The following is a 14,725-nucleotide window of genomic DNA, read 5'->3' on the forward strand; positions in this document are numbered from 1 at the left end:
GAACCGAAATGTTTGACCGCTGGATAGACCATTTAAGTAAAATTGATCCACTTCAGACAATCAGAATTCCATCTACTTTTAACCTACCTTATGCTAAGAGACAAAAGTTTGAACTTACTTGTACAACCTTCTTCATCAGCTCCGTAAGTACAATCTCGAACTCCATCACATCTCTTACTAGCTTCAACACAGCTTCCGTCGCGACAAATGACATCCGAAGGCTGGCATACCCGACCGGCTACAGGCACAAAATATATTTAAACGTTTTAAGTATACGAAGCCCAGCTAACGTAAGCGACATATTTCAATAGATTAACGGATTTTTATTCATTTCCAAATGAAAAGACTTCAGAGCGTTTTTAAAATGTTCTTTCTATGCCTAATTTTCGAACTAACCAGTAGCGTAGCCAAGATTTAGGTTTCGGGTGGCTCGTTCCCCCCTGTGTACCCTTATGGCTACGGCACTTGAGCTGACTATATATGAAACAAAATTTATTGGAGATAATAAAGTCTTTTCACGAAATGGTCATCATCAAACGGATGGTGAGATCGTTCGTTAAGGATTTTAACAGCCGTTAACAACATTTACAATTTTACTTAAAAATTAATTGATTTTTTTCATTAGCATTTGTTATAATTATATTTAAAAAAAAATTCATTTAATATACAATGAATTAAGCGATTAGTTATTAAGTAGACTGCTATATAGATTTTAAAATAGAGTAGTAAGAATTAACTATTTAATTAATTAAGAATGAAACCGTTTCATAGAGAAGTGTGATATGACCAATTCTGTTATTTTATAAACAGTGAAAACCAAAAAAATAAACATAGATACAATAGTAATGCCATGTGGTATGTGACTTTTCGTAACTAAGCAAATGGTTATATTCAATCCGACTATGGTCATTTAATTTTCAATTTATGAAAACATACTATGATATAAGAAATATGTGGCCTGTCAGGGAGTTCAGACAAACTCGAGATTGGGCACCCAGCAAAATGTTTTTTTTTGGCAAAAATCTACACAACCTGGACTTTCGCAATCAACTTATTGGCTGGACATACCTGGACACTCGGCTTCGTCTTCTCCGTTTGGACAATCTCGTCTTCCGTCACACCGTCTCCTCTTATCGATACATTGTCCGTCATTACACGTAAACTCTGACCTTACGCACTTCCCTGAAAGCATATTAAATCATCATCAAAGCTCTTTTAACTACGAAATGCGATTGGTGCAAAAAACGTTTCACCGCGCACTAAAATCTTGACTTAATGTCTGAAAATGAGCTTACGATGTCAGTCTTGGAAACCAACATAATTTTTTATTTATTTTCGCTTAACGTGCATTTCGCAGCGTTCGCCAGACATGTGTTCAAGAATAACATGACAAAAAAGAAACCAATTTCCCATCGTCGATATTTTTTATTCAGTGCACCGAATTTTATTGTTTTTCTGAGTGCGGTGGTTTTTAAGGCTCGACGATGAGGAATGATTCCCAAGTTTTTCATTATTGGAGCGAATCTCCTTAATTCAAATGTCGTTCTGTCCGTAAAACTGTTTTCATCAAATATCAAACGAACCTAAATAAAACTTTGCATGCCTACAAAACTTACTAGCTGACGTATCCTATCAAAAGCAAAATTTTAAAATTTGGATTTTGACCTTTTTGATTTGTTTTATAGTTATATAATTTATAATGCTCTAGTTTAGGAAACAGTGTTCCGTTCTAGTATAGATCCAGTTAAGGAAACAGTGTTCCGTTCTAGTATAGATCCAGTTAAGGAAACAGTGTTCCGTTCTAGTATAGATCCAGTTAAGGAAACAGTGTTCCGTTCTAGTATAGATCCAGTTAAGGAAACAGTGTTCCGTTCTAGTATAGATCCAGTTAAGGAAACAGTGTTCCGTTCTAGTATAGATCCAGTTAAGGAAACAGTGTTCCGTTCTAGTATAGATCCAGTTAAGGAAACAGTGTTCCGTTCTAGTATAGATCCAGTTAAGGAAACAGTGTTCCGTTCTAGTATAGATAAAGCTAACATAAAATAACCCAACGTTTAGTATACACCAGTACACGTTATTGGTACCATTTTTCGTAGACAAACTCTTTTTAGTTTTAGTAGGATACAGTATATTTAAAAAAATTTACGAAGTGGCCTGATTGAACATGATGCGCGTTAATATCAACTTAATTAGCACAAAAATAAAAGCGATTGTCAAATGTTATCGTCGAGCATGCAGTGACAAAGAAAGCGTTACGAACTGCAGATAACTTCGTCGTCTCCATATCGGCAATCCATTTTCCCGTCACATTTGACTGTTTGGTTGACGCACGTTCCTTCTCTACAAATGAAATCGGTGGGGTTGCAAGCAGACAGCGGCGGCTCTTGGGTGGTGGTGGTGGTGGTTGTGGTGGTGGTTGTTGAAACTGACGGGGGATAATCGGATACGCAACAATGAAACACTCACAAAGCAAAAATTAAATTACTAGCATTAAAAGATGTAAGCGCTAAACGTTCAACATTATGCGTCTTTGCTTAGAATACAAAAATTTTATTTGCGTCGTTACTCGAACTATGTATATACAAATAGTTTGTGTCTGTAGTCTTAATATATTAGCAGTTATTAATCTAGTATTGCACACAAACCATTAAACGTTGTGAGTCTAAAGTCTAAAGCCTATAGTATATATATATATATATATATATATATATATATATATATACAGGGTCTTTTTTTTGCTCGGAAAAGTGTTTTTTTTCAAAAACTATTTATAGTACCGATTTCAAATTTGGAAGGTCAATTCTCTATACCGGGGGACATCAGTTTGAGAAATTTGAGCGTTTTCGGTAATGTGTTTCACCAATTTTGAAAAATTATTTTTCGACCACTAGGTGCGAGATAAAAAATTTCTATTATAAAGTTGTAGGCCGTCATCGAAAACCCTTAAAAATTGTTCACTCGACGAAAAACAACTTATTTATCAGTGAAAATTCGAGCTTGAAAAATTTACAAGTTGGTGAAGCCAAATTACGATTGTTTGAAACGATAATTGAAACCGAATTACCTAATCCAGTTGAAACTTTGGTTAAAAAAACGACCGGATTTAAAAAACACGAGGCTATAGGTCAATCCTAAACATGCATTGGGTATTTAAAGGAAAAATTTCGGAGATTATTATCAGTGTTTGATAATATTTCGAACAATGCCTCGTTATTCAGTAGCTGATCGTACCGAGATAGTTGCCATTTACTATGGAGAAGCAGCGCAAAACCTTAGAAGAGTGACTGAAATCTTCGCAGAAAGACATCCAAATGGAGCACCATCTGTAAATACAGTAAGACGAGCAATTCACGATTTCAATCAATTTGGTAACTTGCAACCTAGGTTTCGCGGATTGGGTCAACCGGATTTAGACTTCGAGAACAATGTACTCGCGTACTTTGTGGCATATCCTCGTCACAGTTGCGCTAACGCCGCTGCTGATTTGGGTTGTTCTGCAAATCGTGTGTGGAAAATTCTTCGTAAGAATCGCTATCACCCATACAGAGCTACGCTCCACCAAGGACTAATTGACGGAGACCATCAAAGACGTTATGAATTTAGCAACTGGTTACTAAATGCTGTCCAAGAAGATAGACAATTTTTGCGCCATGTTTTGTTCTCCGACGAAGCGTCATTTTCTAGAGATGGGCCCTTTAATCATCAAAACAGCCATCTTTGGTCTGACATCAACCCACATTGGGGTTTTGAATATCATCACCAGGTTCAATTTGAACGGGTCAATGTTTGGGTTGGACTTGTTGGAAACGGTTTGATTGGTCCCTTTTTCCTGCCGACGAACCTCAACGGCCAAAGGTATTTACATTTTCTACAGAACGAACTGAGTGACGCAATCGACGACCTTCCATTGGCTGAAAGACGTCAGTTGTGGTTTCAGCAAGATGGCGCCCCTCCGCATTTTTCCCGGCAAGTAACTGAGCACCTCAACAACGAGTTTCCTGAAAGGTGGATAGGGAGAAATGGTCCAGTGCATTGGCCAGCAAGGTCACCTGACCTAACACCGCTGGATTATTTTCTCTGGGGATTCGTTAAAGCAAAGGTATACACCACGCCCATTGAAACTAGGGAGGAACTCATTAGACGAATAATCAGTGCTTGCCGAGACGTCACACCAGAAATGGTAGAGAAAGCGTTTGAGAACTTAATTGTCCGCGCACAAACCTGTGTTGCAGCCAATGGTGATATTATTGAAAATGTTTTGTAAAAATTTATGTGAATAAAATATCTGCATTTAAAAACCAAACGTGTACATTTTTTCAAGTGTGAAAACTCTACTACGTTTGTATTAGACTTGTTCCCTTTTCAATTATCGTTTCAAACAATCGTAATTTGGCTTCACCAACTTGTAAATTTTTCAAGCTCGAATTTTCACTGATAAATAAGTTGTTTTTCGTCGAGTGAACAATTTTTAAGGTTTTTCGATGACGGCCTACAACTTTATAATAGAAATTTTTTATCTCGCACCTAGTGGTCGAAAAATAATTTTTCAAAATTGGTGAAAAACATTACCGAAAACGCTCAAATTTCTCAAACTGATGTCCCCCGGTATAGAGAATTGACCTTCCAAATTTGAAATCGGTACTATAAATAGTTTTTGAAAAAAAACACTTTTCCGAGCAAAAAAAAGACCCTGTATATATATATATATATATATATATATATTTTATATATATATTATATTAGATTTTATAGCAGAGTGAGTGTTGTGAAAGCAAAATCCGGGGTTTAAAGTGAAAATGCGAAGGCATTTCTGAAATTAAAAATTTGACCTAAAACCTAATTTAAAATGAACATCGTTTTTAATCAAAACGAATCTGAAGACGTGATGCTTGTGATCTCGTGATGGCTGTTAGACTCAGGTCATCTCTCTAGTTTTATTCGAAGCACTCCAATTTTATTTATTTTTTCAACACGATTCGTAGAATATGAAAATGCACTTTCGGGATTTTGATAATTATTTAGTTTAACAAGGACCTGGCAGTTGACGTCCTCAATCCATTAAGAAAAAATCCTGTTAATTTATTTGGAAAGTTCGAGCGTTTCCGACCCAATATAAAGAAGTAGTTATCGTTTTAGGATGTAGAATAAAGATTGCAAATCCTGTTTTTCAGTTGCAACGACTTTAAATTACTGTAACATAGAGATTTTTCTCACGAGCTTGTGTGAACAATAAGTCAATTGCGAGATTCTTGCTAAAAGCATCATATAGTCTCTTTAGGTAGTTTGCTAGTCTCCCAAAGGTAAATTGCCGTCTACAATGTGCTAATTGGTGTACAGTTGGTGTTTTTCTTACTTTGTTATTCTAGAACCGCAGTAAATCCTGGTTGGACATTGCTTAGGAGCCTAATTTTAATTGTTTTTCGAAATGTGAATTAATTCTCCAGCTTTTTTTCGTAAAGGGTTTTTTGTTCTACATTTTATATAAGAAATTATAAGAAATCTAAGATGTCGTTTTGGTTCGAATAAACGAACGTTAACCTTCGTTCTTCAATCAACCAGCACTTTCTGCGTTACATCAGAATGTCTGAGTAAGATTTAGAAGGGGCTAAGGAACATAATTGAACTTGATTATCTTTTTTAATTGGGCAATTTGGTTTGAAAGTTTTTTTCCAGTGTTGCTTGTTAGTATTTTCATCTAGTTATATATTGAACGTTAATTAATTAAGCTAAATTTGTAATTTCGTCCCTTATGATACCTGAAACCATAAATAATAAAAAAAACATTTATCTGCAATTTTTTTAACCAGTGGAAAGCACTTGCAAAACTCAAAACAAAAGGAGCTGTTTCGAGTTTTAACCCATTGCCACAAAATGAGATCGAACCCAGCTCCTCTTACGGTAAGGTGAAAGCGCATAACTCTCTATATAATAGGCCAAAACTAATTCGAAACCTTCCACGATTACTAAAATAATTAACAGTCTTTAACTGACTGCTGAGAAAAAGCGGCATTTAAATTGTCTAACTATATAATGGCTAAAATCGTACTTTCTCGGTCGCATCCAATTTCGTCGGAGGAATCCGGACAATCCGGTCTTCGGTCGCATCTGCTTCGCAACGAGATGCAGTTTCCGTCTCGACACTGAAACTCGAACGACGAGCATTTTGTCCCTTTTGTAATGAAACACATTTTAGAACGAAAACTCGTATCTAACGATATACAGTATGTATTCAGTCTTAGTCTATCACCCGCTGGTTAATAAAAATAAAACTTAATTCCTAATTCGTCCTTAAAAACGTGGTACCAATTGTACACCTAAAATTTAATCTGTCTTTCTATCTGTATTTCCCTTAAAATCATAAATATATAGCTTTATCGAATGATATAAAATTATTAAGTAATTATGGATATATATTTATACTTGTCGTATTACTCAATTAACCACAAGTCGTCCCTTAAAAAACGTCTGATCTTTTCTGAAATAATTTCTTTATTTTCCAGCAAATCTAACAACTTCTTTCTATGAAAATGTTAATCAATCAAGAGATTTTAATCTTTAGTAAAAATTAGCTTTTAAAAACACCATTGATATCATTAATGATGCAAAGCAAGGTTTTAGCGGTGTTAAATGTAGAGGCTAGCTATTTCTAATACAACAATTGGAAGTAGTCAGGAAACTTTGTAGAGTTCAATGTGTATTAAAAAGGATTTGTAAGAACTATCCCACCCTATGATCCCTTGCTAATTTGAACAAAACTAGTTCTCAAATGATGATCTTGACAGCGTACCTTAACTGATCGAAAACATTTCGCGTTCACTAGAAACCTTTTAAAAATTACTATTAGGCGGCCATTTAAGTTATAGTGATGGGTTCCTGATCGCCTATTAATATTAAACTTTACTTGAATAGTGAAGTAAAGTTTATGTTGAAACATGAGTAGACTAATGAATGCGTGTGGTGCAACAGACATTCAAGTGAAAAATATAATATCGTGCTTTCAATTTTAGTTTTTGGTCAGAATACCTACCTCGCCAACGCAACCGGTACAACGGGGTTTATTCTAAATAGTGACGTAGCAACTAGATGTAGGAGGAACCTACCAGAGGAGCATCCGGCTTCGTCTTCGGATCCGGGGCATTCAGGGACGCCGTTGCAGCGCTGGGCCATATTCAGGCATGTGCCGTCCGTGCACCGAAACTGATCAAAGCGGCATGGCCTCGTTGCTTTACAACGTGTGTGTGGGTTTAACATTTTGCACAAAAGTCATTCAAAAAGGAAGAAAATGCGGATACGAGTTCCCAATTATGGAAATGAGTGAGCGTGAATGAATTTCGATGAGAAAAGCCAAGGAAACAGAATCAGAAACGACATTCACAGTAAATTAAAAAAAGGGAGACAAATAATACAAAACATGCTCTTAGTCAAAATTAATCATATTAACGTGATAGAAAAACGAAAATTGAAAATAAGTCTTTGGGAGACATTAAAAAAAAATATGTGATACGCCTTTTTCAGTTAGTACCAGTTTTAAATAAACTAGATTTTATAAAATTTCAGAAAAATAAAGTAAGGTACCGTATGACAAACTTCTGATAATTATTTGCTTAAAACACCGTCGGAATTTTTGCAGGAATACATATTTATCTCCGGTATTTTTTAAGTATTTAATACGTGATGGTCACAATAATGGTACCATGAAAGCACTTTCAGGGGTAGTTAAAACATGGAAAAATTATATTAATCGGTTTCATTTATTATTTTATGGGTTCAAGGTACCATTAGGTGTACACTTATGGATTTAAAAAAACTGGTAATAAACTTGCAATACAGAAATGACGTATCACGTACTTTTGTTTTGAATCCAATGGAAATATGTGCAATTAACAAGAAACCTGTGTCGTCTAAACGACTACGAATATATAATAACAACATCCAGTGAAACGTTCGCTATCAAAGAATACTACATCTACAGTTACGTACAATAACAACATCCAGTGACACGTTCACTATCAAAGAACACTACGACTACAGATAAAGATAACACTTAAAACAAATTCTACGGTCAAACACTACACTATTTGATAAGAGAGGCTATCGTAGATAAATAACAGTTTTTCACAAATAGTGTAGAATGATAACGTACATGCATAAATTACATTTAAGTACAAAGAACGAAAATTATGAACTAACGCGAAATCGATATTCTGCTAGAACCGCTAATCTCGCAAAAGTGAAGATTTCGGAATGACAGATTGATCCTTTCTAAATAATATCAAGGCGTACTTCGAAGAAAAGTAATTATATATTTGCAAGAGCTGTTTGATATTTGCTACGTCAAGCTAATCTAACACGTACAGCCAGTTTCTTCTGTTGGATGGCTATGTGCTTTGAAACGAATGAAAGTAGCGCAATTTTATCTAACTACATTTTACTTTGAGTCAACGATTCTAAACACTGATATATTATTGAGTTATCTACGAAAATAATCGTGAGGGTAATAGAAAGTGTTCTAACGATTACTTTGATAACGATCTACCTCACCCCTACTACTTAAAAGCTAAATAAAATTATACCTTACCCCTACCCGAATCCAATATGAAAATGACTAAAATGAACTTAGGAACTCAGTAAAATTAGTAAAAGCCGGACGTAAGCGGTGTTTGTACTTTGGTGTGAGAGGCCCGGCAAACGGCTAACTCCATTATTATGCTAATAATTTTAAGCGCATTGCGTGTGAGCAATAAAGTAGTCTTAATTTAGTTTTCAAGTACCTTAAGAACCCATCAAATAGATAATAAGCCAGTATAACAATATTGAAAACGAGTAGAACCATTAAATATAACTTCACGAATTGATCAATTTTTATACTTTCAAGTTAAACACGGCCTCGTAAAGCAACAGTCGTAAATATTTTGGAAATTTACAAAAACGAAGCTTTCGACCACTTTCACAACCCGTCATCGCTCTTTCAATTTTGAACAGTCTACGATATCTCCTCACGTATTGTACAGGCTTAATTTCTCTTTTATCGAGTTTAGCAAACCAATTATTACATAAATTGAAATAACGCCACCTGAACGAAACAAAAACTACCAGCAACCGTACGAATTTACCTCAAATACGACATTTCGAATACCTCACAAAATAAACGATAAGTACGATATAGGTGCAATTATAGGTGTAATCATGTAACACTCACGACAGTTGGCTTCGTCTGATCCGTCCAAGCAGTCCAACCTTTTGTTACAACGCGAAGAATCAGGTAAGCACGTTCCGTCGGTACAACGAAATTCGTTGCTAGCACACATTCCAGCTACAATACAAAAACAATGCGCTTAGAATATCTGCTAACTAAAACAGTGATCTATAAAAAATTTACGGTTTTTAAAATAAAACCATTTGTGATTGATGTTGTGTTAATATTATGAGCAAAAAGTACATTTACCAAGTTTCATTTTAGGGCTAAACTGAACAATTTTTTCTTAAATAAAATGAAATCTCAACAAACATTTATAGAAACAACATCTTATGAATATGTTTTCTTTGACACCACACAGTTTTTCAAATTATTCATCCACGAATTTGATCGCAATGTTTTTAGAAACGAATAGATTATTTTCATGCTTCCAATCGATTTTTGGTATCTGATGATATCTTCCGTTTCAAACAGATTTATGCATCAGCTTTACACAGTTGATGGGTCCAACCAAAAGGATTAACAAGTAGCATTAAAACCTTACTTTTTAACTATATTAACGCCAATGTGATTAGTAACATAAAATATCAATAGAAACATTTATTTCGAAAACGGGACACCCTAACCTCAGGAAACCCTGGGTCATGGCACACTTGGCACATGGCTTAATATTAGTGCTCGGAATTGTTTATTCATTATCCACAAATTTTCCGATTTATTAAAAAAACGTTGGTAAAAAGAATATTATTTTAACTTATTTAATTATGTTGTTTACGCAACCAAGCATTTATTTGAATAAAAGTGGTATTTATTTAATAATTGTTTGTTTTATTTAAATAATAGGCTTATTCACTTTCGATTATTTAAACATTTTACCTTTTTTATTCAACTATTGGTTATCTAAATAAATATTATTTAAATATCGCCGAGCTTATTTTATGCATGGATAAAAATTAATCGAATGCCGAGCACTACTTAATATGGCCCTGATCACGAGGATAAAAGTTTGGTGCCTGCATATTATCTGTAAACTTGAATATATTCTTGGTTCCATTGGATCAGAAACCAAACAATCGGTGTAAAATAAAAACTTGATGGACTTACGGCAATTTTTCTCGTCGGATCCATCTTGGCAATCACTGAAGCCGTCGCATCTCCTTCGAGAATCAATGCAATAGCTGTTGTTGCATTGAAACTGATCGGACCGGCAAGCTGAAAGGCATACAGGTTAGATATTATTTGGCTCACTACGAAAGAGTATTTAGATTTCGCAATAGTATTAGCTTTTAAAAGCTTCAAGTAGTTAAGTCGCGTTCTAGAGGCCCGCAAACAAATAATATCTACAAGAAGAAAAGTTACTGTGTTTCGTAAAATCAAACAGAGAACTCAAAATTGAAAAAAATAGTGTTTTCTGCTATTATTAGTAAGCGTTAAGCGATAAAACGTGTTTCGGAACGATTTATACCTTGGAAGATTTCATGCGATCCTAAATGAACAAAAAGGGCAAAAAAGTTTTAAAACAAAAATTAAAATTAAAATCAACCACATTTGCATTATTAATATATGATATATCGCGATTGAAAAATAATTTATAATCATTTAAAAACAATTAGAAAAAAAAACAAGTCAATGAATGGTTAAAAAAAATTCCTGTAATAATTGAAATCCAAACACCAATATGATAATAAAAAACCACAAAATTAATAAAACTATAATAACAAAAAAATAAAAACGGTTATCAAGAATGTATTTCTTATAAATAGGGAAAATAAATATTTTTAGCGTTTCGATCTGCTCCTTCCTTAAAAAGGCATTCAAGTCACGCTTGTATATCTTTCGACGCGATTGAAACAAGGGAAGGTTATGTCTTAAATGGTTCCTCCCCCTTCTCTCGTGACAGGGGAACACACATTCACTTTCCTGAAGTATAAATTAATACATTCCTGGTTATACACTACTATTTTAATGGTTGCAAACATTCTTAGTTTATTTTAAACACAGGTTGTAATTAAAATTAGTTAACTGGCTCAGGCCCTTATACAAACACCGAAATTCTGGGATTCTTTAAATATTTCTGGGGAGGCCTATGCCTTGGCTCTTCGATCGGAGTGTCTTGGCACGCTTAACTATGCTTTTGAGGGGGTTTTCTGCTACTTCCCCCCGAAAAAGATGTGTTAAAAGACCAGTTCTAAGCCTATATACTTTTGAATTTAGGTATATTAAGGATAAAATGCTTTGCTGTCCAGATTTTCCATCTTTAGGGTTCATGAAATGTTTTAGTTTTGAGATTAACTAGGAGTAATTAACGAACAAGTTAATTTATAGTTTTATGTTCCGTAATATTTTCTACCGAAAATATTAATGTATTTTGATTATTTTCAATATATTTCAAAACATATTACAATCAAAGTAGAAGACTGAAATAAGGGTCTTTAACCATTTTGTTACGAACAGTAATCTTTGACCATAGTTTTATTTAATGTTACATACTACGACGGTTTCCTTGTGCCTCATTATTATGTATAATCTGTATTCTAGCATGCTTTGCTAACATTTGCGTTCAGTCTAAACGCTTTAGTACCTTTCAACGTTTTGTGTCTTTTGTCAGTTCTTATATTTTTTGTGGTTCAGTCACTAATTGTTTCAAAGGGCCACCAAATCATTTGAATTTTGAGGGTGGGGATAAACAAGCACGTTTTTTGTTAAGCGCGAAAGTATGCCTGAGTCACGTGACGGAAGGGGAGGAGTTACCTTAAATTCGGTTTGTGACCTTTAACACGTATTAAATTATGACAAATAAGGGGTTTTATTTCGTTAAAATCAAATTTAAATTTTACGGATAAGGTTAATTTGTAAATCATAACACAAATATCTTGGATTTATTCCTATCCGTTTCATATTTAAGCAAAATCAATTAAAATTAATCGAGGGGTAAGACAGTCTCAGATAATCTGTACACCGAGTTCGTGCATTTAGCACTGTTAAAGGTTCATATTATCAAGAGTTCGCGAGTTCCATTTAGCACTGTCAAAGGTACGGCAGTGTACACCGAGTTCGCAGAGTGTCTTACCCCTCGAAATTAATTTCCGATTAAGGTTTTGAAACCAGCTTTTGTACGACAATATGTAAACTAAAATGGCTGAAAAAATTGTACTTACGGCACGATATTTCATCGGAATTGTCGGGGCACTCGTATCGGCCATTACACCTGTTGGCTGCAGGTATGCACGTGCCGTCCCTGCATCTGAATTGACTAGATGTACATTGTATTGGCGTGGCTATTAGGGAAGACCACAAAACATTTCGTATATTAGCGCATATATTTGATTAATTTATCGTTATAATTCAATCCGAAGCTAATTAAATGGTGATAGACGTGACAGGTATTTGCAGAACGGGTTCAGATAACCTTATTCCTTTTTGATCTTGATGGTTCTAATTTTCTACAAGAATATGGATTTATTGGAAACGCTCAAACTTAGGATTTTTTTAATATTGACCGAAATGTATCTTGTCTACTGTCTTGGCGAGGGAACTCTTGATGAAAAATTGTGCCATTTGCTAAATTGTGTGAGTTATTACAAGTATTTTGAATGTGGCTGTTTTAAAAGAACGTTTGTATAAGGTCTAAAAATGTTTACTTATTTATTTTTGGGACTTAATTCTTCCTGAGGCACACATCTCTAAATATTTGGGGTTTGGTAACTCGTTACCCGCATAGTAATTAATTATCATTAATATCAAGAACCCATAGACGTACCAAGAACAGAGGAAAGGAAATTTTGCTGGATCGCCTCCTAATCGATTTTTTTTAAAGAGGCGGAGCTATTGAGTCTTCTTCCACTATTGTTACTTCTAAGAAGAAGGCGCGAACCCTTACATATACCGAAAATTACATATTATTTTTAAGTTGGTTTTAAGTTGTCGTTATTAAGTTTCAAGTTGCGCAAAGTTGGTTTCAAGTTGGATTTAAGTTGTCGTTATTAAGTTTCATGTTGGCTCTAAGTTGGCTTTAAGTTGTCGTTATTAAGTTTAAAGTTGGCTCTAAGTTGGCTTTAAGTGTCCTCCATTGCGCGAAATTAGAGTTGGTTTTAATGGTTTTTAAGTAGGTTTTTAGTTAGTTTAAGTAGTTCTTAGACCGCTTATTGTTTTGGTTACTTAAGTTACTACAGGCGGAAAATATAAAAAGGCGGGGCTTAATTGGAAAATATAGATTAGGAGGCTCCACGACGGGCTAAAGCTATGATTACGTGTTCTTAGTACGTCTATGGGTTCTTGTTAATATAGAAAGATTCTTCACAAGTCCAAGATATTTTTAAATAAAGTACTTTATATTTCGTTAAAAGCTTCCAAATATGTATGGAAAATTTTTCAAAATTTCAAGTGACCCTGAAAATAATGGTTTTCTGAAATTCGCCAAGAGTTTAACCCTTCTTTGTTCATAGAAAAACAAAATTTTGTAAAAATATTAGCTGCTAGCACAAGTATCCAACCTGCCACGTTATCTAGTTAACCTTCCCTGTAAGTAAAATGTTCATTAGTTTAAAAGAAGCGGGATTTTGAACTGAAACCAAAAATGAAGTTGCAAAAAAGAATTTGAAGGGTTTTGGGGAAACGAATGAAACAGGAGCAGGGACGAAAACAGAAAAGGGGTTCGAGGGAGAAAATGACTGGGAGAGGATGCGCTACAGAAGAGAGATAAACAGTGAAGAACCATCTGGCATTGAGGGAAACTTACGACATCCCCGCTCGTCAGAGTTATCGTCAGGACATTCAACGACACCATTGCACCTTAGATATCTATTGATACACAGGCCGAAATCGCATTGCCACTGAGTAGTGGGACATGCTGTTAGAAATCCGGGGTGGGTGGGCGGAGGAGGTTAAGAGAAGAAAAGACGAAGTAGTAAAGGGGGGAAGCAATGAAGACATTTGGGGGAGAAATCAACAAAAGTCACAACCGCAGAACCGCCGTGGACAAAACATCAATAACACAGGTTGATCAATTCTCGAAAATAACGGTCACTTCATGCAGAAGGGTTCAGAAAATGAAAGCTACATAGTGTCAGAAAAATGTCTGAAGAATGCATTCTCAATAAAGGTAACCTTTCAAGTTTTAAACCTCTATTCAGACTAAATTATTTAATGCTACATTTAAAGATAGTTATAAACAGGAACACAAATTGTGTCAAGTGAAAGTTTCTCGGTAAGCTAAATCTTTAGAAAATCTGTAGAACTCAATCTTATAAAACATGGATTAATTTTAAGATGAGTTGGCGAAAAGGCACTTCATTATTATGTGCATTAGTTAGTGTGGGTTAGTTATCAAAGGAAATGAACATAAAGATTTAAACTAAGTATATTTTGCACAGTTATCATTTCGAACTAAGTAAAGATCGTATTGATTACCACTTTTTTCATTTTCACTCCTGTACACCGCAAAGAAATGTTTAAATTTGTAACTAACGTCGTAAGTGCTTATCTATGCGTTATCAAATCTAATATAGTAACAATAAGGTGATAGTAAAA

General features: G+C 34.7%; 1 protein-coding gene across 28 annotated transcripts in view; it reads right to left on the reverse strand.

The window, feature by feature from the left end:
* Positions 1–14,725, reverse strand: part of trol (terribly reduced optic lobes) — a 261,569-nt gene that overhangs the window by 86,694 nt on the left and 160,150 nt on the right. For 24 of the 28 annotated variants that reach the window (XM_090174540.1, XM_090174575.1, XM_090174582.1 and 21 more), the window contains 9 exons: positions 12,355–12,474; positions 10,662–10,682; positions 10,301–10,408; positions 9,200–9,313; positions 7,101–7,223; positions 6,047–6,169; positions 2,261–2,425; positions 1,069–1,182; positions 119–238 (listed from right to left, as the gene is read on the reverse strand). In XM_090174540.1, the coding sequence (XP_090030666.1) occupies positions 119–238; positions 1,069–1,182; positions 2,261–2,425; positions 6,047–6,169; positions 7,101–7,223; positions 9,200–9,313; positions 10,301–10,408; positions 10,662–10,682; positions 12,355–12,474 (1,008 nt within the window). The remainder of the gene's footprint in view (positions 1–118; positions 239–1,068; positions 1,183–2,260; positions 2,426–6,046; positions 6,170–7,100; positions 7,224–9,199; positions 9,314–10,300; positions 10,409–10,661; positions 10,683–12,354; positions 12,475–14,725) is intronic. The other 4 variants (XM_090174566.1, XM_090174730.1, XM_090174642.1 and 1 more) reach the window with 3 other exon arrangements.

This window comes from Leiobunum rupestre, chromosome 1 (assembly GCF_980474605.1).
Source record: "Leiobunum rupestre chromosome 1, qqLeiRupe1.1.hap1, whole genome shotgun sequence".
NCBI classification, from domain to species: domain Eukaryota; kingdom Metazoa; phylum Arthropoda; class Arachnida; order Opiliones; family Sclerosomatidae; genus Leiobunum; species Leiobunum rupestre.